Source organism: Varroa destructor, unplaced genomic scaffold (assembly GCF_002443255.2).
Source record: "Varroa destructor unplaced genomic scaffold, Vdes_3.0 BEIS01000005.1, whole genome shotgun sequence".
Lineage (NCBI taxonomy): Eukaryota > Metazoa > Arthropoda > Arachnida > Mesostigmata > Varroidae > Varroa > Varroa destructor.
The window spans coordinates 7,470,949-7,494,300 of NW_019211458.1; the positions used below are offsets into that span (position 1 = coordinate 7,470,949).

General features: G+C 39.3%; 1 protein-coding gene across 4 annotated transcripts in view; it reads right to left on the reverse strand.

Annotated features, from left to right (window-relative positions):
• LOC147755228 (uncharacterized) overlaps nt 1–23,352 on the reverse strand; it is a 72,933-nt gene that overhangs the window by 31,403 nt on the left and 18,178 nt on the right. Inside the window, exons 4-7 of one of the 4 annotated variants that reach the window (XR_015329487.1) lie at nt 23,079–23,229; nt 22,698–22,856; nt 18,071–18,221; nt 3,040–3,206 (exon numbers count right to left, since the gene is read on the reverse strand). Coding sequence is in view for 2 of the 4 variants with exons in the window: in XM_086991774.1 (XP_086847900.1) it covers nt 3,040–3,193; nt 18,071–18,163 (247 nt within the window). In the remaining 2 variants the exon portion in view is untranslated. Of the gene's footprint in view, nt 1–3,039; nt 3,218–18,070; nt 18,222–22,697; nt 22,857–23,078; nt 23,230–23,352 lie in introns of all 4 variants that reach the window. The other 3 variants (XR_015329488.1, XM_086991774.1, XM_086991775.1) reach the window with 3 other exon arrangements.

Sequence of the window (23,352 nt, forward strand, 5' to 3'; positions counted from 1 at the left end):
TATATATATACACACACATAATATGATAACGTTGAGTGTCAAATCTGATAAATTATTGACACCTTTGATACAGGTCGACTATTTTAGGGCCGAAATCTATTCAGCTCACCTAATTCTGGCAGTATGATGTCCAAGCTGTTTAATGCAAGGTTAAGGTCTTCGAGAGCCTGAACGCTTTCTTTACTATAGACTTCATCATTTTAAATCGTTACAGCCATCGGAGAGTAGCTTTATTAGGCATGTATCAAATATGACAATTGTATTAGTTCATGCTCTCATTGTTACTCATACGAACGTCGCTCACTTTTACAGACGGACAGATAACTCTCGTACGCACACGTCACTAATAAACATGTTCATTCATTAAATAGAGTAAACGTCAGTCACTATTTAACTCTAACTTCCCTAGTTTCTATATCCAGAGTATGCATCGTTTCTGTCGATGACCCTCCGCCGTTCAGACGGCAATCTGTGGGAGCAATGTCTACTAAGATGACAGAGACTTTTTTTCAGACAAATGACTCCTGCTTTTTTGGCGCCGCAAGGTCACACACTGTCATGCACCAAGAGCTGTTCAGCTTTTGTTCAATCACCTTGGCTGCTTAACACGAAACTCCCTAAACAGGACACTGATAGGCCCTCATTTATTCCATCATTGCTGTTTTAATCACGATGCCATTTGTTGCGCACCGAAAACCTAGGACATTATAGATACTTAATTTGAGCGTCGTGTAAGGTAAGACGCGTGCTTGTTAGATTATCCGAAACTATGCTACTTCACGAAGTAACGTTTAACGGTAATACTGGACGTAAAGCTCAAAGCATGTAATGAAGTTACTCAGATATGTCGCCCTCGTAGTGCCCCCTTGAAACAGTAGTACAATGAAGGCGTGTTTGCTTACTAGAATTAGAATCATGTAAGGTGTGCTACGTATAAAGCCAAGCATTCGTTTATGAGCAATTAGATTTAGTAGTACTTACTGCGCTGCGAGCCAGTCGTCGGAAGTCAGACTCAACGGCAGCAGACTACACTAGTCTAACTTTTTCAACTATGAACTTGTTGGCGATGTCGTAAGTGTTTATATCAGGTCCTTAGCCATCTACCATTATGAGCCGATTGATTGTTATTAGAGAAGGCAAGGAAATTGTACTGAAAAGCAATTTCCACGGATCAAATCCCTGTTTCGCGAGGGCTAGAGCGCTAGGGGTTTATTGGATAGAGGCACGTGGCGAAAACAACAATTCATTGTCGAATGGAATCTCTCGGATAAGGTGACTATATTTCAGGATCTCAAACGCAAAAACAAGCTGCGGTTGTCACGTAAGCTTCCCGTCAATGGCAACAGTCTGGCCCTGGTGGGCTTTTTGCTGGCAGTAGTCGAGCAAATGGTCTCTAGAGTACACATATATCCCAACCCATCTGTAAGTCAACATGCGAGTAGTTATTTTTAACTTTCGTTTTTCATCTTTAATGTTTATATTACAATTTGATGACACGTGCTTCGAAGGATCGCATGATGAACCGACAGAAAACGTGTTGTCTGTGCTCTGTTTCACTCAAAAGCGTCTCTCGTTCAATCAACTCATTCTTTCGTTTAATACTGTGAACTGTAGTGACCTCTTGTGTGATCTTCAACCTCCCAGTTATTTAAGACTATACCAGTCACGAAGTGCTGTTTTTGTCCAGGCGCCTCCTTGCCCAGTGTTTTTACCAGTTCTTAACAAATTCAACCACTTCTCTTAGCATCGACTAAAAGAAACTGAGCAATGATATTCAACATTGAGCGGCCTATTTACTTTAAGCCTCATTATTTTCCAATGACGCTCAATTAGTTTATAGCCATAGGAAGGCCCCCCGCCGTCTGTTAATTGTCCGATTATGTCTACTATTAGTAATGCGTGGTCTGAAGGTTCTTGATGTCCTTCAGCCAAAATAATTTTACACCTCGATACTGGTAAAATGGGTCGGTAAACTATCATTAACTTGATGGTATTTGCTGTAACTACTAGCCCTTTAACACATTTAGTGTATCTGAACGTGAAGGAAATTGGTAACCATGCTAATTCAGCATTGCAATTCATCTCGTATGAGACCTCGTATGTTAAAAACGATATCATACCGTCAGCGGCTTCATAGTCTAACGGAGGTTACGTCGGCTGGGGAACGGGGGAGTGAAAAGCCATTCGCTATGACCTCTACTCTGTCTTCCTTTTACGTTATGAAGAAGTGTCAAAACCAGTCACTCGTGTTTCTTCAACCACACTTCAATCCGCACATATAATCCGAGTTAATTGTCCTAATTAAGAACATTGCAAGCAGGAGATAATCAACGGATTGTACAACTAGCGGTTCATGATGCCTCTGCTATTATCAGGAGCCAGATAGACGGAACGATGCGGCGATAGAAACCGTTTGTGATCCTGAATTAAGATTTTTACAGACCGATCTAAATGCATACGTGCATATTGATGAGGGGTTCGATTTAACGGTAAAACAAAAATAGATTTTTCTAAAATCACATAGAAATTGGATGAGTGACAGAAAATCAACTCGGCCAAAAGGAACATTTTGTGGCACGACAAAGCACGGAACGGCGAAAATTGGGATTTCTATGCGATTGTAAAGTGAATTTGTTGCTGAGAGGTTACAACCTTTATAAAATAGCAAAATATTCGACAGAAGTTGCCATCATCGTCATATGTTTCGGAACCATGCCTTTCATCGTTTCTGAGAATATTCGAATTGTTGGATTTACCTAAAAGTTAAAGATATTTTTTATTGCAGAAGTATCTAATATAATATGAGTGACGGTTATTACCTTGTTCATTGAGCAGCGTGTATTGATAAAACAGCCTTTATATTTTTTAACAGAAGTGTATATTGTTTTTATATATCGTATCTATTTAGAAAAAAGTTAATACGAAGACAGCTGCGTCGTCCGGAGTAAATCGAAAACAAGGAAATACTCAAGTGTGCCTATAAACATGTGTCTCTATTATTATTATTATAAAGTTTAAACATTTATATGCTCTGCTCACCTATAATGTCAGTAACGTGCGCTGCCTTGGCTCTCATCGTGACAGCGGTCGGCTTCATCCACTTTATGGCTACTTTGTCGCATACATCTGGTCCTATCTCTACAATGGTGGCACGTATATTTTCCTTAGAGTCGTCCGCTGTCCGTGGATCGTCCTAGAACACCTCGCTTTTTAGGTACTCCCATAAAAAAAGATCAAGTATGTCATATTACTTAGGAAGCTATGCGACATCACACCGCCTGGAGATTAGTTGCTCACCGAAGCGATTTTCTAATAGTGCGGGTACGGTATATGTTAAGCCGAGAAGTAGACCCCTTTCTGGTTTTTTCAACTATTTGGGGTAAAAGAAGACCTGAAATCATGTTTTGATAGAAAACGGAGTTCACAGATCTGTTATAGCAGTTTTGTTGTAGAAAATTATGCCACCAGCCCACATGCTGCACCAAATAGTGTTCTGCTGACAGATCTCCTTCGCAGATAGCCCGGGGCTTCTTGGTTGACGGACGATCAGCAGATGGCCGTGCCGCCCTTTAGAGATACCAGATGTACGCGAAAAAATAAGCAAAAGCTATACTGCCACTAATAACGCCCAGGAACCCCGCTCTGCTGACGTTGTACGTACGTAAAGTATTGTGTTATGGGTAATATCTGGAGTAAAGAAGGATGTATGCAAATATATTCAGTTGTTCTTTGTTGGCGTCACTGTGAAGTTGCTCCACACAAGATAGCTGTTCCTGTATATATATAGCATACATTTACTAAAGCTTCTAATTAGCGGCTCGAAGTATTGCATAACATATTAATATAATAGGTCGTGCATCATATATTGAAATGTAAATAAATGCAAACATGCTTTTTACATAGTACACATGTGACGGACCAGCTGCGCCTAGGCAGGGTACGTCTGTTTGTCTAATGGGAGTAGCAATGGGAGGGAGTATATGCAAATGAAAACATCAGCGGCGACGCATTATGCCAAAAGACGGTATTACACGCAGCTGCATACATCGCAGTGCTCATTGTCTAACTGCTGAAACGGTTTCAATGAAAGATGAATAAAAAATCAAGCCTGAACTATTGTCTGGCAATCCTGTTCGCTATGCCTGACCATCCTTGACCGACTAATGGTAAATGAAATATTATAACTAACAATCGAAATCATAAGGCCAAATTGAGGGACCGTACAAACATCTCTCGAAGCTTAACATTCTATCTAATTCTCTCAAAGCAAAACGTACTTACTTTGGAGATAGGGATACAATTTAAGGCCAACTAGGTCAACATAGAACGGCAAACGACATGAACCGCTCATGGCCTGTGCCTTATTGTTAGCCTAGCTTTACGAAAATGGCTTGAAAGGTTTTGCTAAGTCCAGTTGCGATATTTTTGTTCGTTTACTGATCTAGTTAGAAAGCCGCCTAATCTGGAAAGAAACATTTCGATAGAAGATTGAAATAACATCGCAGCTGTTCGTTGACTCATTCAGGGAATAGATTACACTGTATATCGTCCGCAGGTGTGTTAGAATGGTTATATAAACATTCTACGTGAGCATGAGCGTAAAAAGCGTACTAGTTATCAAGCTTCTGTCTACGAACATCAACAACAAAGTGGATCGTGAACATTTTGCACGAGTTATACAATAGTAGAATATATGACATCGGTACCAATCGTAGTTTTATTACCATCACTGTTTAGAAATGGCCAATAGTGTAACTTTACCACCCGAAAAAAGACTTTTAATATTTGATGATGTATATAGTCAACGTTTGAACAACAAACGTAGATCCGCAAACAACAGAAAGGCAGAACTAGTTGCTTTTCAACTAGATACTGGGGCCTTTTATAGATTCACCGTTTATAGCTTTCCATAGAAATCGTTGGAGTTCGACTATTGAAACACTGAAGAATACTTCTGAGCATCGAGTGTTTTAAACTGCACACCAGTACCTTTAATGTCAATGTGACAAAGATCAAAATATTACATTTTGATTACACCACGCTAGGGAATCGTAGATATGGGACAATTGAAATGGAAGATAAAAATCAGACTAGCTAAAGTGTTGTCTGTTGGCTAAAGTGGGACTGTTGTCAAGTCACTCCCCCAACACGCTGTATAGACGCTTACGTTAAAGCGTCTCGCCCAACACGTTCCACAGTCTGCTATTAGGTTGCTCGCGTTCCTCAAGAACGGTTCGGAAGGCATAGAACAGTCTACACCGAGATAAGACGTCAATTATATCACAGGAAATAGGTCTAGAGAAGAACAACAGCACGCCTTCAAAGGAATTGCTTGCACAATTTTGGTAAGACAGGTTATGGCTTTTTGAACTCCGAAGCTTGCTTCTGTAAATCAACGCGAAGTATCCGTGAAGAACATTACTGAAACGTACACTTGGATATATTAGGTATATTAATGAAGCTGATAATATAAAACGCATCATGACTCCAAAGATAAACAATAGGTAGGTGAGATTACGTATCGACGCTTGTAGTCAGACTTTCGACCATTACAAGTGAATGAGAAACATAGGAAAGTTAGGCCTTACTTTTTCAATGTATGCGCAGCAAATGGAACAAATCTGATAGATCAAGCAAGTTCCAGCTACAATTTTAGTCGAAAAAATTGTCGTATAAACGTGAGCTTTATGTAGGTTATAAGCCCGTAAACGTTTCTGTCAAGGCAAACCAATGTTTCAAGTTAACTGATTCAAATCAATAACGTCACCCAAGAAAATACAAAGCGAATCACATATGTACACCATGATCATTTTGAATCTGAACGTGGTAAGTGTTTGACGATCCAGATCAACTTGAGGTTGAGTTGCTTCGGAATTCTGTACAGGCCAATAGTGTTTGGTGAGTTTAAAACTTGTCATTAGGGTTTTATCATCTAGTTAGAGTAGGGCTTCGTGTCTACCGTAACTCTGTCTAACATTACTGATTATCGTAGGTGCAAAGGATGGTCGATATGTTTTTTGGAGCTGTCATTCTACATTGCTTCTCAAACAAATCTGGGTTTTTCAAACAACGTGGCCATGCAAGCGAGTCACTTAGTTTTGTCCTGAGACAATCTAAGATTTTCCAGATCGACAAAGAAGCGTTGGGAACCATCTTGGCCCAAAAATTTGCACTACTAGACGAGAGGGAGCACACAGCATACAACACAATTTGAGACAGAAATTCTGATGTATAAATAGTTAAACAGATAAAGTATCAGAGCAAACATATTTTACCGTCACGTTAGAAAACGAAGATGACCTAACTAGAACTAATAAGTAAGTGGGTTTATATGAAGAACTGTGACAGGAATACGAAATGACTAATCGTTAATCTAACGACATACCAACAACCGACCCTACGGCGGAACTCGAATGGGCGCTCAGAACAAAGTGGAGTTACGATAATTTTCATCTGTTTTGACGTTCTATGAAGCGGAAGCCCAGATACCGTATACACTAAGCAATTATTATTTGTATTGATTCAGCATTTATAAGGACCCTGAAAGGGTGTATTGGTTCGCAGCGCCCAGATTGCGGTTGTCAAGGCAAGGCTAACCAGTGTAGTAGGTTCCAGTTATGTCGGGACTGTAAAACTCGAAGACCATGCTCGGAATCCGCCAACTCATATAGTATACAGTTAAAATACCATCCTCATTATGTCAATCATGACACAGTTAGAAACTAACCAGTCCTCGAGAGACGATGCGGAAAGGCTAGATGATCCATTGGTCGAAGACACGCAGTATCAGGTCAGTCTGAGCTCGCAGTGCTGCCAAAAGCAGCCTGCTATTTTCGACTTGTGATCGGGCCCACCCAAGCGTGAACAGAACTGTACGCCAGCAAATAGCGTGCCATTTTTCCGACAGGAGGATATGGATTAGACGTAATATGTGCGCGGTTGCGCGCAAGAAGCCACGCCCTACCGCGTTAATCAAGAATCTACGAGTCCACCGCTGGGAGAAAAGGAGAATCGACCCTACTTACCAAAGCAAGCGCCCGTAGATTGCTACGGGTATCACCATGACAACAGAATGTACCTCAGGACGACGGGAGGTACAGCTGTGTGGGCTTGTTGCCCCGGACTCGTGAAAGCCACTCCTGATGGCGTCGAAAATCGAAAACGATAGAATCTCACCGGATAAACACACGAAGAGGTCACGAGGAGGTCCAGATAACCGCAAGGGTAAACCCACTGAGCGGTAGCGGACATGGGCCGCGGGATAAGCGTGGCGTGATGTAAGTTCCATTTTTCTGATTAGGAGATTACCATCAGTAACTTAAAACGCCATTAGCAACGCCGTATATTGAAAATTAGAAGTGATATACTGCATGAATGTCTAAAGACTAAACATGGAGTTACATTACGGCCTTGATAAAAGTGACATAGACATTAAGGTTTTGGTACGTCTTTACAACGAACGTAAAAGGAAAATCAATTTCCTGTTACAAAAAGGAAAGTCATACTAAACTGGGGTATAGAGAACACGCCATCCGCAGCTATCTCAGGATCTTACTGGTAACCCCGTCAATAAATTCGAAGCGGATAGATGGGCTTCGGAGGGCGGAAAACTGATAACCTTGACGTAGAGAAGGACCAGTTTTAAAGCAATTCTGTTCTTCCTCTTTAATTACTTTAACCTTCGAACAATTTTTGAACGAAGACTCTGTCCAACAACAATAATTTTTTCTGTCGACTTGCAATGAATAAGATTTCAATTTCCGCGTGTCAAGCCGCTTTAGCCCATATGTTATGTTAAAACAACTTACATAATTAATAAGAATTGTTATGGCATGTTGGTAGTTTTACCAACGAAGCTGTCAGTGAAAAGTTCTATTTGTTTTCAATTTTCTCACTTCTCAACTTATACACGGCTGCATTTTCAGCAATGCGCGATACTTTGAATATATCAATGAACGAACAAACGAAGAAGTAAAATATTTTACGTTTTTTTTTTTTTTTTTATAAAACGTTCTATGCTAGAACGACGCATACGATTCTAGGCATTTTCTACACTAAAAAGAGTATATACGTGTCGCAGGGTTTACACAAGGTTCTCTCATGATTTACAGGTAATGAGAATTTGGATCGACATCATTATTAATGTTACCCGTTATGCTGATATTTCAGTAATAATAATAATATCTTTGCTTTATAAATAATACCCCACGAACAAAGCACACGATCTCGAACCATTTTAAGTGGCTTTTAACAACCCAGCAAAACTTTAAACCGATACTCGGCCACAGAAACATCGACATTTCGCATTATGCCTTGCTTGCAAAATAGACTTCTCTCAGCAAATAGAGAAGGTACACTCAAAGCGCGTACTTCGTTGGATCATAGACAGTACTCAGATAGTGACCAACAACGCAATCTCCCTCGAAAGTTCAAGCTGGCATAGCAGAAAAAGGACGCCTCGACTGCTTTCATCGGAAAAGTTCACCATCTTTTTTCTCAATCGTAGCATTTGGTTAGCAGAACTCAAACCCTGCTGACGGAGGCATAATCGCAGCCGAGGTACCTGATTGTTGAAACTGTTGAAAAATTGAGTCTACGGATATCCGACGTTGGCTCAAGGCCCCGCCCCGAAAGAACGCTAGCTATCATCATTTACCTAAATTTATAGAAGAAACGCTTCTTAATAATAAATTACTACTATCTTACTCTTTGAAATAGCGGCCTGCTGTAAGTTAGCCTTCGAAGGTTTGCAAATGCCCAAAGTAACCAATAAAGTAGGATGGGTACCCTTGCCTAGCTTTTGGCCATCCTTGAGAAACAGTTAATTCTTCATCCCGCGGCTCCTGAAGATGAAGGCATACAAAGGCCAAGTTGGAACCTTGAGATGGTCACTTAAGGTCACCAATTTGATGCTACAATGCCAAGGGGGTACCGAACGCAAGAGTCCAAATATTGACTTCATGTAAAAGTATCAAGAACGCATCACTGCAAGAGGCAAGTGTGTTTCTGTCACTAAAATATATTTCTACTACCCATATATATATATATATATATATTTCACTATTAACTTAAACGTTGCATGCAATCAATTCAGTTAACAGTTCCATGTCCAAGTCCGTGCCACATATTCAAGACAGGAACAATCAACAGATTGATTAAATTTGATATAATTTAGTTTATGAAACATTATCTCTGCAGCAGGGGGGTCATACTGCTTTGGCTCTAGAAGCGAAACATATCGGTACTATTCAATTCGGTGAATTTCAACGTTCCAATTTTGGCTTGATCATTTTAAGCGAGGGGTCATTTGGAAAGCGTTATTTTGACATTATAAGAAGGTGACAACGTCTTCTATCGCAAAGCGTCTCAAAAAAGGTTAACCATCAAAAGTTACTTGGATAATTTGCTTTTACGATAAACACTTGTGAGTCGAAAACAGAAAGAGCTAATTATTGTATAAATAATTAGAAAAAATCGGAAGTGACTTTTTGCATCCATTTGATAAAGCTCTAAGCTCTTTAAGCCTAAATCATTTCGTAAAACTTTGCGTCACGATATCACAAAACCCTTGAATAAAGCCTGGCTTATTTTCAATGGTAACAAAATGCAATATTGATTAAAAAAAAATCAGAGATTGGTTTTATTCCTGAGAAGTACATATCGACGGATGTATAAACCAGCTTAAAGTTTTCAGCCTGTATTTTAAGGTTTTCCAATCGCGTCCAAATATACTTAACGGCTTAGCTATACCATCTGTCGAAAGGTTAAAAGTGAGCAAGTAAATAATAAATTCACTTTAATGGTATGCAGAGAACCTAAAAATCGAGTAAAAATACATTTACTGTGCCTTTCTTGGGCATTTGATTTTTAATTGAATTATAACGATTAGGAAAATTTGTGATAGTAAAAGTTTGAGAACGTGAACATATTACAGGGGGCGGCACATGAATTGCGGCCTTTGTCCGTGTTTCATTTCTACGACTGAGCAAACGTTGTAAGGAAAGTTCTTGTATGCCCTAGAAGTGCCATTATTGACGGTCATGTTTGTCTATCGTAAGGACCACAATATAATACTATTAATAGCTTCAATTCGGTCATAATTCAAGTATTTCTTAATTTACTTGCAAATCGTTTTCGAAAAGCAACGATGCGTCAAGCGGCCGTAGTAAGTATGAACTCTATAAGCTATAAATAAAACATTTCAGCGGGATCGAATTTGGTGCTGATAGCAGGTTAATAGTGCGGAAAATTCTACGACTCAGGATGGCCGATAAGTAACAACAGCTCTTATCTGGACAATCCAAAACAATGGCTTTTTGAACTATTCTGATATTTTTTAAGCCCTCTAAATGTAAAATCAATCGAAGATCTTACGCACGAATTTCTGAAAGGCTACCTAGAAACTAACAACGTAGACCGTTGAATTCGGGCAAAAAATTATGTTCTTGATTGTGGTGGACATTTGTCCAGCATCAAAAAATGATCGACAATAGCTCACTTTCACCAAAATTACAGAAAAATTGCATTGTTTTTCGCCATACTAAGCTTTTTTTTATTTTAGAAAAAAAGAAAGCCTATTTAAGTATCAAAGATGGAGAAAAAACAAAGGTAAAATAAGAAAAACAACAAAAAGCCTGTCGGGAGTTTGTCCAAATTCAGGTGCTGTACCCTGTAATCATTTTTGTTCTCTCAATAATGTGTATTTGGATTTAATCGTTTAAAACTGCCCCTTTTTATAGAAGGTCCAAAAAATAGATGCCAGTAACGTATTACGTATACTATTGAGCATTATTTGAGCGAGAAATAAAATCCTAGTGGGGAATTATTACTTGTCACCTTCATATTCCTCTATCCTGTTGTCCATTGTGCATAAACTATAGACGTACGTGAAATATACATACTTCAGGGTAATAACAATAACAACAAAGGATGGCTCAAAAGCTAAAGGTACTCTACTTCAACGCTCCTCGACAGAAAAACAAAAGCTATTCTTTGTTCGCGTTTTTTTTAATGCGCTAGTTTAGGCCATAGCTAATTTGCGTTACACAACGAAAGTAGTCCATCTGTAACAATTCGATCTGTTTTATAATATTATGATTTTATATAGTTTAGCACCAATTTTGTCAATAACTTCAAGAATATGCAGTTATAGATCCTGATTTGTTTTTGAGATTATCTGCTGTTCTTGATACAGCCCCATAGGAACCGACCATGGAGGATTACATAAAATAAATCGGGGTTGTCGCTCGAAACAAGGTCAGCCGGCCTGGAAACATGAACCCAAACAGGTTAATTTCTTTCGTGTAGTGTGACAAAAAATCCTCTGACGTCGATCTAGGTTCTCTTAGCCCTCGGTGAGAGCTTTGTTTAATTTAATTGCTATTCAGCTAAAAATGAACTTCATTCTTTGATTTCTTGAGTTCATTTCTTTGATTATATCTTCCCTTCTGGGATGGTATAATTAACGAAGTTGACAGAACGAGCCCTGTCCGCAGCATGTGATTGAGCAGAACGGTGCTTTTGAAGGTCCTGAACCTAAGCCTGAACGACTGTACCCCATAGGAATAGGATGCAACTCCTGATCCGAAATGTGCCGCAGAGTGCTTCTCGATAAGGCAAGATGTTAACCACCGCTTTGCTTTAGATGGGGATACATATTGCCCTATACCGCAGTAATGCTCTGACGTGTTCGTACGGTCCGTGATTTTTCTGGTCTCATTTGATCTACAAGCGGAATAGGCTCCTTGAATTTTCTGATCAATCACCGTACTGCTACCAACGTCGACGAAAATTGCCACGCGTGTTCTGCGCGGGGCTTGCAGAGTGTCACAGTAATGGTCGCCTGACATCGATAGCTAGCTTTTACGGGAAAAACCCTGTTCCAAACAATGACGTTATACCATTGCAAACGTCACTATGTTTTCCCTGGACAATCTGCTGGTGCTTATCTATGTACAAACACAAAAGATAAGAGAGATAGTGTTTAATCCCCAAATAATAGCGAAATATTTGAAAAGGGTTCAAGAAATAGTGAAGAAAATGAATGAAAATTTACGACTGTTAATATATCAAACATTAGCAGAGATGTACAGTAGGTCTGCTAAAAATCAGCTAACAGAAAATTCGCGTTATGGGCTGCAAAATAGTAATCATAAGTCGAGGACCTTCTGGAAACCATCTCTCATATAATCAAACCGGGTCTTTTTCCTTGGAAATAATTTCCATTCGCGATACTTCGGCATTAATATTACAATATAGTGTACCCTAAATCGGTGTTTATCAATTCCTCGTATTTTGTATAATGCTGATTCTCTCATGGTGGAAACATTATTTATACCCAGAAGTAAGCGATTTCTCCAATGGACGTTGCTCAATCAACTTTCGTGGGCTACACTGTTCAAATCAAGTAAAAAAATCTATGAACCGAGGAGTCTACCCCCGCCTCCTACCCCGTCCACCAGAGCCTGGCCATTGCATAGACATACAGATAGAAGTTCGTTCGAATTTCGTCATTTTCACTGCACATGATAGACCTTTCTAGTTTTACATTATGAGCATAATCAGCTATCAGATCTGCTCGCGAGATGTACCTGACTATATTAGTAAAAGAAAAAGACAGAATACATTTTAGATCAGTTTCTTGACGATACCCTTTAAAGGGACACCTGGTTGCGGAAGGCGAATTTTTAAGCTCTGCCACGAAAATCTTTGACACTCGTGAAGGCAGAAAGATAAGCGATAGACCAACGATATTTCTAGAAAGCAGTAAACATCGCATAGGCAATCCCATGTGCCATCATATCGAAGTGCTTTTAAAATCTGTGTAGATTATGGCATCGACAGGGGTTTGTCCATTGACAGCGAACGGCTTCTATCCAGTACTTCAAATAGAGACAATGGAGCAGATAGATCTGTCTTTGCGATACACGAATTGTAAGCCTCGAAAAAGTCGAAGCGATAGAATTGTAAATCATACGTTATGTGACGCTAGTTAAAGAGATGAAACACTTATCGACGCTGTTAATTCTAACAAATCAATCTCATTTGGGCAGACAAGCTTCGTTGCACGTCTTTTCGACATATTCGACGTATAAAAGAAAGCTGCCTTCTCAGTGCCGTTGATGATTTCAGTGCCTCCAGCTAATAATACCAGCCTGTTAGCTAGACGAACCCTTTGATTCACTGGCATTTTTTTTCCATTGAATTCAATATTGGAACCCAAGCAAAAGGAACTACCATCTCTTGGAATAGAAAATTCTAGTCAAATACTGAGTATAGTTTAGGCTCGGCCTATAGGTGCTCCGGTAGATCCGTTGAGTGCTGAACTAGCTCTAGCCTAACTTCTCTAGCTGCAAACGTATGTTGTTGTATGTCCGTCGTAGACGCTTTTGTAAGGCTTTTGTTACCCAACGAACATATGATAATGTTTTAAGCACCTCTACAGCAAGTACTAGGAGTAAACAAGAAAAAAATCTCTACGCATAAAGTAAATAAATGCGCCTCTAAACATGTACACGATAACAGCCATTCAAACATAACAAAAGATGCACAGAAGGATTCAGCTTACATAGCATATTAGATTCTTGCAATGGGTTGACTCGTTTCGAATGAAGTGCCATATTTGAAAAGCAAAAACGCTGTGCCGCCAAAGCAAGACGTTATACGTAGAAACGTTGCACAGATATGCATAACTAATAAAGAGCCATACTTGTTCAGTTGCGTTTCATTATAAACAAGTTTTAAAAGCCTCAGATAGAAACAAGCTCAAACCGTAGAGATCCACATACGAATTCGTACATATTTCTCCTCTTTTATGTGAAAATAGGTAAGCGAGATAAGACAAACGTTGCTCCTGTTAATCAAACCTAATGCAAGATCGTTCACGGAATCTTCAGTTACTTCAGTTGATGTAGGCTTTTCACTCCTGGCTCGATTAATTATTTTCCCTTGTAAGTAAGTGTTTTTCCCTGGCATGTATGAATGTATCCAATGTACAATAACACCGCATCATGCAACCTCAGTAGTAGTAGTACTGACAGCTGTTGTTATGTGGTTTTGGCTTCTGTTTTTTTGACATCGGGTTATATTATACATTGTTTAGTTTGTCTATTGCCGTGAATCGAGTCGAGCCATCATCGATCGCAAATTAATAACTCAATAAACTAACAATTAGTCAATAGTTAGCGTGAAGTCATAGACCCTTTTAGCAAAGCACCCTGAGATTACACTCCCAATTTTTCTAACGTCAAGGTAGGACAGTGTATGCGTATGCACTCCATCCTTACGATGGTGACGAATAGGCTTGTCTGATTTAGAAGCAGCCACTAATGTTCAGATTGTTATAATGACTATATAATCGATCTATGGGCCTATACGTACGTGCTCCTGTACGTCTAGGCTGTAGGTTACCCAAAGTTAATGACCGCCTAAATGGAAGGAGTGAGACATTGGGGTAGCGAAACTTTTCAAACGTTTCCGTGTCATTTTTCAAACGAACTATCGATATTAGTGTAATGACCTCTACAAATATTTTAAAATATGCTATCGTAGCATAAGGAGAGGTGCTTTTATGTACAGGAGGACACCCTAACTTTACGTTTATTACGTATAAATAACATATTGGCAAATTAAGACAAATTCACACTCTTGCATTAAAGTTAGTGTGTATGTACGTGCACGATGGACACATCGTAACGAGATTATGGTTCTTTTGACAATCCATTAAGATTTTAATAATGTTCCCAAGCAAATCTGTCCCTTACACTGAGTAGCAATACTATAGAGATGAAAGGAAAACATTCGCTACGTTATATAGATGATTTTGCTCTCAAAATGCTTTTTTTCGTACCTGCCAGTTACTAGCTCGTACCTGACTCGTCTCGGGTACTAGTAGTATTATGATCGAACTGTTCGAAGGTACAATCCGGTCTCTCGCGTACCAAATCGATTTAATCTACATCTTAAAATGTCACTTTTTAAGGGCAGAGTCCCAAAACTTCCCCACAATTGCTCAGGTCCTGCTGTAGGATCGTCGGCTACTCGAGGTCAGGCAGTATTTAAGGAACATGCCTGAGCACATAAAGGTGGTAGCAAGTTTCATTGCACTGTGAAGAAGACGTCATTATAGGGCCATTCAGACGTACAAAGCTATAGAGAAACAATGCCACTCCTGTTGTCCACTAAGCCGTGTCAAGCCTTCAATACTATAGTTTTTTTTCGTGCAATTAAACTTAAGCAAAAGTGAAATGTAAATTTTATAACGTAGTTAGCCCCATTTTAAACGTGACATGACGAAAAGTCGATATTCCCTTGTACACTTTAAGATCCTTTTAGAATGCACTAAGCCATTATTTTATATTATAAGAGGCCCAAACCTGATGGTGACCACCACTCTTTAACATAGCACCCACGCCGGGTTATGCGAAGTAAATATGAATGGCAAGTTGTCTTTAATAGTTTTCGAACGTTCCCTCTAATACAAACACACGGCCCAAACATTTGGAATAATGCAAAATCGAATGCTATGAAATTTGGCGGGATTGTCGAAGAAGACTTGGGAAATAAGGCGGAATAACAGCAATTATTCTAGAAGTCGCCGTGGGTACTGGATTGGCTAACACCATGCGATCGCCTGTTCGATCTAGCAGTACTAACTTTGAATAGATTTCAGATTCGCTCACGCCAGAACGAAGTGAAAGCTGGCTTTGGGCATGAGCCTGTCTTTTAGAAAGCTTAATCTAAGCATTATAGAAGATCTCCGGAGTTCAACCTCAGTGCGAGGTCGAGTAAGGCAAATCGCACCGAACAGGATGAAAATGAAATCAACTCATTATATGATTTTGTTTTAAGTCTTGTTTTTGGACTAACAACAAGGGGCATAATGGTTCTACAAAATATTACGTTACGCTATATTGCGATAAAGAAGAAATTTCAATTGGGCTGATCGCTGTAAAGTAGATCGGTGGCCATACTGCACGTAATAGGTCTAGCTGAAGGCGTAACCTCAACAGAGGGACCAAACTCTGTTGCTTGTTGACGACCTCATTCACAAATCACGTAAGGTATTCGTCTACAAAGGCAAATAGCCCTGGCTAGTTCCACCCCGAGAAATATGCAATTTAGACTTCAGAGATATACGTCCCTCTGTTTGATGGTGTTGGAGATGCAAACGCAATGAAAGCCTTCGTCCACGGAGCATTGCGATCTATGAATGACAGCAACGCTCCATTCAATTCACCGAACGCCATTGTATACGAAAAGAACTCTGTCACCGCGCATCTTGAATACAAAAGCTACGCAAGGGTTTGTATCGGCTATATCAATGTGAACCGCTACTATAGTAGATAGGACGTACTAGTCACATTCTGTTCTTGAAGGAGTTTGTAAACACGTGCATTCGTATTTATCAAGTTGGCTTTAACCTAGAACAAACTATCATGGCATATATATAAGCCTGTTACTACGTAAGTCCAGTTTCCACTGGGTCAAAAAGTTAGCGAGCTCCTATCTTTAGGTGATACCTGTAGCCAAATCAAAGAGGTTTAACGTTCTTGTAGCAGGCACAGACTTAGTCGACGAAAGAGGATAACAATGTTGGTCGCCTCGATAGCGTCGGTCGAAGTAATCTGAGTGTTCAAAGCTATGGATTGGTAGCAATGGACACCATGACGGCTTCACTGACATTTTGCTAAAGATGAACGGGGAGAAATAAGGCTACTAGAGCTCAAAGGGGCGTGGGAAGTTACGATGCTCGAGGGACCAGACTTGACACAGATTGTAATGGTGTGCTGATAAATAACTAAACGTGCCCTTTCAAAATATAATGAAGCTTAGGCTAAGATTTTCTGTTAGGGAAATTTATAACCAGCAACTGGTCCATTGCAAGACCATACGATACATCTATTAAAAAAGAACCCTGACCGTTTAAATATAAGGAGAAATGTAATAGAATTTTTATAATCAATCTTCTGATATTCATTGAAAAGCACCCACTTAATGTAGTAAATCAAGCAAGCCTAGAGCCGCGAAAGGTTTCTTAGTGATTATTATTATTTGGCCATTGGGAAGCAGCCCGAAATACGAATCCGAGGTAGTTGTCTCAGAATCGCAGCCTTACGAGTCGTCCTGCTCTTTAAATATATTAATAATTAATATATTATGTGCGTTAATAGGAAAAGCCACACTTGAAAGTCCCTCCTTATTCATATTAGCGTTATTATTGTGCGTTCAAGACCAAAACCTAGAGCGATAGTTATTAAATGGCCCCTGCTTAATAGCACGCTGGTGCACAGAAAAAGCAATCCTTGGTCTTTTTTGCACTAGAGCAAACAACTGTGGAAAAGTGATTTGTAGGCCAGTCGGCTTTGTTGTCACATCTTCTTTTAAGTGAGCATGTTAAAGGCTTCAGGAATTTGTTCAAAATCTCATTTGCCTCTTCGCGTGTGTCCTTTTTTGGGACCCTTAAACATAGATTGGACTAGTTAGCGGCTGGGCTAAAGTCACGATGTGACCGATGATCTTTCCTAAACACCCCCTGGTCACATGGCTTTCTACGAATTCAAACGTATCCAACTTTCACCTTCAACATACTATATAACAATACTACAACCCAAATCAAAATTTTGTAATGTTAAGTTTAAGGATCGAACGGTTTTGCAAACGAAAATTTAGTTACCAGTTTAAACAAAGTTACTATTGTTGGTCTTACGACAGCGCCAAAAAAATCATACACCTAAAGTCATTCTGGCCCCCCTAACAACACCCTTCTTATTATTAAATTGGAACACAAACTCGTTAAGCTGCTTTAATATTTTCCCTTCCTTCTACCTATCCATCGTTCGTTTAGGTCGATAGAGCGTTCGAAAATGTCCTGTCTTCTGTCTAAGTCAATTGTGATTATTCTCTAATTTGTTTTGACAGTGAACAGAGTTTTGTGTGGGGTTTTCTTTTAAAGGCGAAAATTCCAGATTGGACCTTTTCAAGATTCCATTTCATTTTACTTTTTGGCCAGATAAAAGAACTGCCGAAGCAATACAGGATACTTATGCCGTGTACAGCGAGAACTACACACCTGAGAAAATCGCTCGGGACGAGTTTCAGGAAGTTCAGTGAAGTTCGAATGAAATCTTGAAACTGGAAGACGCACCCCAGTCCCTTCGACCATTTGAGGTTGATGAGGACCGACTGAAGGCACCTTTGAAGAAAGATGGTCGGCGAACAGTCTGTGATTTGGGGGAGAAAATGAACTATAGTTGTATGATTATCGCTGGGCGCCTTATATCTATGAAATTTAACGTGATATTGAAAAGTTCACTATTTAGAAGCCCGTGAATTGAGTAAATGAACCAAAGAAACATGGACTTATTACATCGCGACATCTCGTCCAACGCCGGGCAAGACGTTGCCATAATCACCGTGTTCTCACGGAATTATCATCAGTGTCAAAAGAAGCAACGAATGGCTCGTTCCGGGATATATGCTTGAGTACAATGTTAAGCCGAGTCTCTATCCGAAGTCCTATACACTTGAAAGCTTTTGGGAAATACGAAAAGCCCGACACGGATAAGATTTAGTCATATCGAATGAACAGATATATGAGGTCATCCATGATATGCCCTTGTCAATGTCATTCTCCCAGCTAAATTATTCCGCTAAATTATTATATATATATATATATAAATTTACGCAAGGATTGCATGATTGTAATCAAAAATACATACGGATCAGGTAAGCTAATACTTTGTAAATATGTACGAATGGTATCGTTTGGGGAATTTTTACGATTTTGAACGTTTCAGATAATTATATACGAGAAAAAGAAAAACCTAAACGTGGTAAAGTATGAGCTGGGGCTCGAACGTTTACATGTTCTGTCTACGCTTAACAAAAGATAGCATGCCCTAATATAAATAGGAAGTATACATGTTTCGGCAACTGAACGTGTATGCGAAAAATATAGCTCATCATCAAAGGTAGAGAAGAAAATCTATCTAATTAATCATATTTATGTTCATCAAAGACCCCAGTAAAATAAAACAATGATAAAACAGGTATAATTTATATACCACTGAAACTTTAAAGACTGGATGTTTGAGATTTGGCTGAGTTGTTGAGAAAGACATCTAATTCTACAATACTTACAAATCCATATGCTATTGGTTTTATAGTATCCCTCGATTGCGAACCCGATTACTATATGTGTGTGTGTTCATTATCTAGCGATGAATTGTGAAACAGCATGCCTTTATCAGTCGATCAAGAACTTTATCTTTGCACGATACAACAAGTTACGTCTCAAGTCCAATTTACTATTTGAAGCCTTTGATTTGAAAAGCCGGATGTCAGTACAAATTAAGTGTTTGCAAACATTGACAAACTTGCGCACTACAGTCAGTTGCATAAGTGATAACTTTCCACTGAGAGATCATGGAGTAGCCAGCAAAACGTAAAGGCGGTGATGAGCCATTATATATTTAATCGATCTAAAGTCAAAGAGTACTCCGCTATGTAAGATCAGTTATCTAGTGTCGTTTTTATACACACTTTTTTAATGATAAGCGTTTCCTGTCTGGTCTACTTTGGTGTAAGTACGCGGACAAACATACACACAGCATTTGTGAAAGAAGTAGAGTATATACACATATTTTAATAAACTTTCAATAGATTGTGTTATTTGAACTAATATTTACTCGTATTAGATAGCAACGAACGCAAGTCGCAAGAGTGAAGGTAAAAAACGCCCTGTTATGTCTGTGTAAACGATTGCCGAGTAACTGATAACGTCACGACTAGATAAGGTTACATTGACAATGATAACTGCGATCAAAAAACCCGGGTCGATACCCACACGTAACTCAGCTCCCTTTAACAGTTGTCAGACCATTTTGAAACGACGTATTGGTTGATGCGCTGCAGGTGAGCGTGCGTCATCGGCGACTATCACGGCTGCCTCGCGCCACTATCTCGAACTTTAATTGAATATTTACAAGCATTCAGGATCTATTGTTTATCAATTTAGAGTAAAATTACAATAAGGACTTTACAAGACTAATATACCTGAATACATCGTGTTTTACATTAGTTGTTTTTTGGATAACGAAAATACCCATCGATCATTGCGTGAAAACACTGCTAGACATTAGTGTCCTGAAGATCAAAATTTTTTTTCTTCATCTTACTTCTTATGATTAGTTAATTTTATTTAGAAAAGAACACCGGAACCAAAATCTGAGCTTATTAGCGCTTGTCGTATATTTCTCTTAAACTGAAATCTGTGTTTCTCACTGCCGGGCGTATTGTCGATTTTCTGTTGTACAAATCTAATGATATGAATTGATTTTCTCCTATCTACCCTATCTATCCTAGCTACCCTAAAGAACGTAACAACAAGAAGGGTATTCGTTTGCCGGTTGCATAAGTACGGGGTTACTCAAACGTAAGTGATTTAATAAGTTTCTCTATTGGATGCCAACGTGTTCTGCTGTCTGTAGATGGGGGGTACTGGGGATGTTTGTACAAAGCCTATTGAGAGGTTTGGCTGAGAGCCCTGATAGATGCTATTATTTTGTTTGGCGTGATTTCCGCCGAACGCTTCCAAGAGACGAAGCGTTAAAGTCGTTTACGTGTCTTATACTTAGTTTATACAAAAAAGTAACTTAAGCTGTGGCTGTGTAAGAAATCAAATTGAGAAACGTGTGTTTTCAGCCAAGTATATGCTATTCTAACTCGCGTTCCCTACTGGCCATGCACGCAGTCTTTGTCACTAACTCTAGATTGCATTAGAATAAGTTAAATCATACAATTATGAATATATATCATCAAATTATGGACGTGTTTTTGATTTTATGCAGGGGCGGAATCAGTTATTCCTAGTTAACTATTATATAGGCGCAGGCTGCCGAAGGCGCTTAAAATGAATACAATTAGACATGGGATGAAGGTTTTGGGGGATGCTAAATAATACGCAGCGACTCCAGATGATTGGCTGAACAGCAAACTAGGTTCCAGGCCACATCTCAATTCAACAGTGGTACCGTAAAATTTACAATTTTTTTGATAAAACTGCTCCATTGGGTTTGTACAACATATCTCTATGAGTGCGTTTCTTCATGTCTCTACAAGACATCAACTCCTCCGGGATGCAAGCTACCAAGCAACCTCAGAGTAGGCTCGATGCTCTTATCAATTTCTAACGCTGGCGAAAAAGTTCCAGTTCCACTAAACATTGGTGAAACAAATAATGTTGGATTACATTAATAGAGATAATATCATTGTACAGGTTTCACACGTGGATTTGAATGTTTTCGAGTTGAGAGTGTCATAACCTTGTCAAAGGCACAAAACACCGTTCATGGTTTCCGCTAGGGTAAGATTTTTATCTTGTTCATAAAGTTGCCTTTATCAGGTCCTCTAGTCATGGCAGTGCTTATTTCGCTGTAAACAAATTTGTTCATCAGGCAGCATCTCTCACGAGTAAAACTCTGTCCGGTTTCCCTATATGGCCAATGGCTGGAGTTGACTGGAGCATGGTAAATTTAGATCGCTTTAATTTGATCTTCAAATTACAGTAAAACATATAGATCAATCATCCTACTACACGAATAATCCCATACCGCAACGTAATTTAGGTGTCGTCACGAATTTAAAAAATAAAGACATTTATGAAAAAAAAAAAAGTAGCTTAAAAAACGTTATTAGCGGTCTTGCAGGTAAATCCATCTGTGTATAAACATACCCTTCTAAGCGAGTGGCACATCGTTTGATGCTACTATATATAGCGTTCACTCACGCGAGAATATTCTATGATATTAAGTATCCTGGATTCGGTGTCCCAGCATTTTATCTTGTTTCAAATTTGGTTCGTGCGCCATCCAAATAGACGGCGTAATTAACTCAGTCGCTCTGAGGACAGCTCAACAATGAGTCTGATGTTAAATTTACTGTACGATATGTTCAGGAAATGAGGAAAACAATAACGTTGTTGTGAAGCTTCTTGCCCGCTGCCTGTGTCTGCCATTAACTTCTGCTAAAAGCCAGATTTCCTAGCTAACCGCGGGCGCTTTGATCCCCGTAGCAAACTGGACGCTGGCCTCTTAACGATTTCGAGACGCTACGTTAACCAACCAGCGCTATTCGTTATCTATGTTGCGCAATACAGACCTAGGAAATACTATTAAGGTATCATCATTGAATGCTCGCGATGCAAGCACGCCATGTCCCAAATATCTACGGAACTCGTAGCTCTCAGCTTTCGCACACGGCTAATTGACAACTGTTTCTGATGAAGTATTAAAAAGACCTATATAAATTAAATAAAGCATTCGTATTCTACTTAATTTATAGCTATCTAGAAACGGGCCGGTAATACAAGCATTTTAATAATAAAAACTAGTCTACGTAATAATCTACAAGAGAAAGGCCTACAAATCTGCTCATCTTTTCAGTCAGAAAAAGCAATTTGTTTTCAAGTACCATATCCTGTACAGACAGCGATGCGCGTTTACGAAGGTACGACTATATAGACAAGAAGTTCTTTCAACTAGATAATGCTAATTTTCAAAGCAGTACAGCTTGGATTATTGGAGAAAATCAAGCATATGATGTACCCTAGTGATCTTCGTAACGGAACATATTATGGGGCTCTCGTATCTACCTCTGTCTATCTATAAATGGATCAGTGGCGAAACCATTATACTCACCTGGGTATCCTTGTGCACCGTTTACTTGTACAAGAATATTAGTCCTAATGAGTGGACCCACTTGAAGCTGCATTCAGGGTCGATAATGTCCTGCTCATCTCGCTAATTGCGATTAGCGAAGCCCACAAGTCAACGTTGGAGCGGCCCAGGCTTAGAGACCTTCAAGTTAAAATATTTTGTTGCTAATTATTTCGTCACATAACAAGTTTATCCAAGACAGTCAGAATTTCAAAATTACACAAAGGAGCGTTAACAAAATGTTGGTCCGAAGCGCCAGTATACCAAGGTTAACTTTTGCATATATACGAATACATCCAAACTGTATGTGAATACATGGCGTACTATACGATATCCTAGAAAACTAAAGCTAAAATGATGTACCAAATATCGAGTATCGTATCGAAAAGCAACTTCTTCTATTTAGTTGCAACCATACTGGGCGTTTGTCTTTCTCGTTGTTCTACGGGGGTAAGAATCGCGTGCAGTACACAACGAGTGGGGTCTCGTCGCCTTGAAGACAGTCGTCTGAATCCTGAAAGCATGTACTTAGGTAATTCTTCACGGATTTTCTGTCCTTAGAGTTCAACGTATTAATGTCCAGATACGTGTGTATTGTGAGCATGCTTTAAAATTTTAAAGACTGTTTCTACTAAAC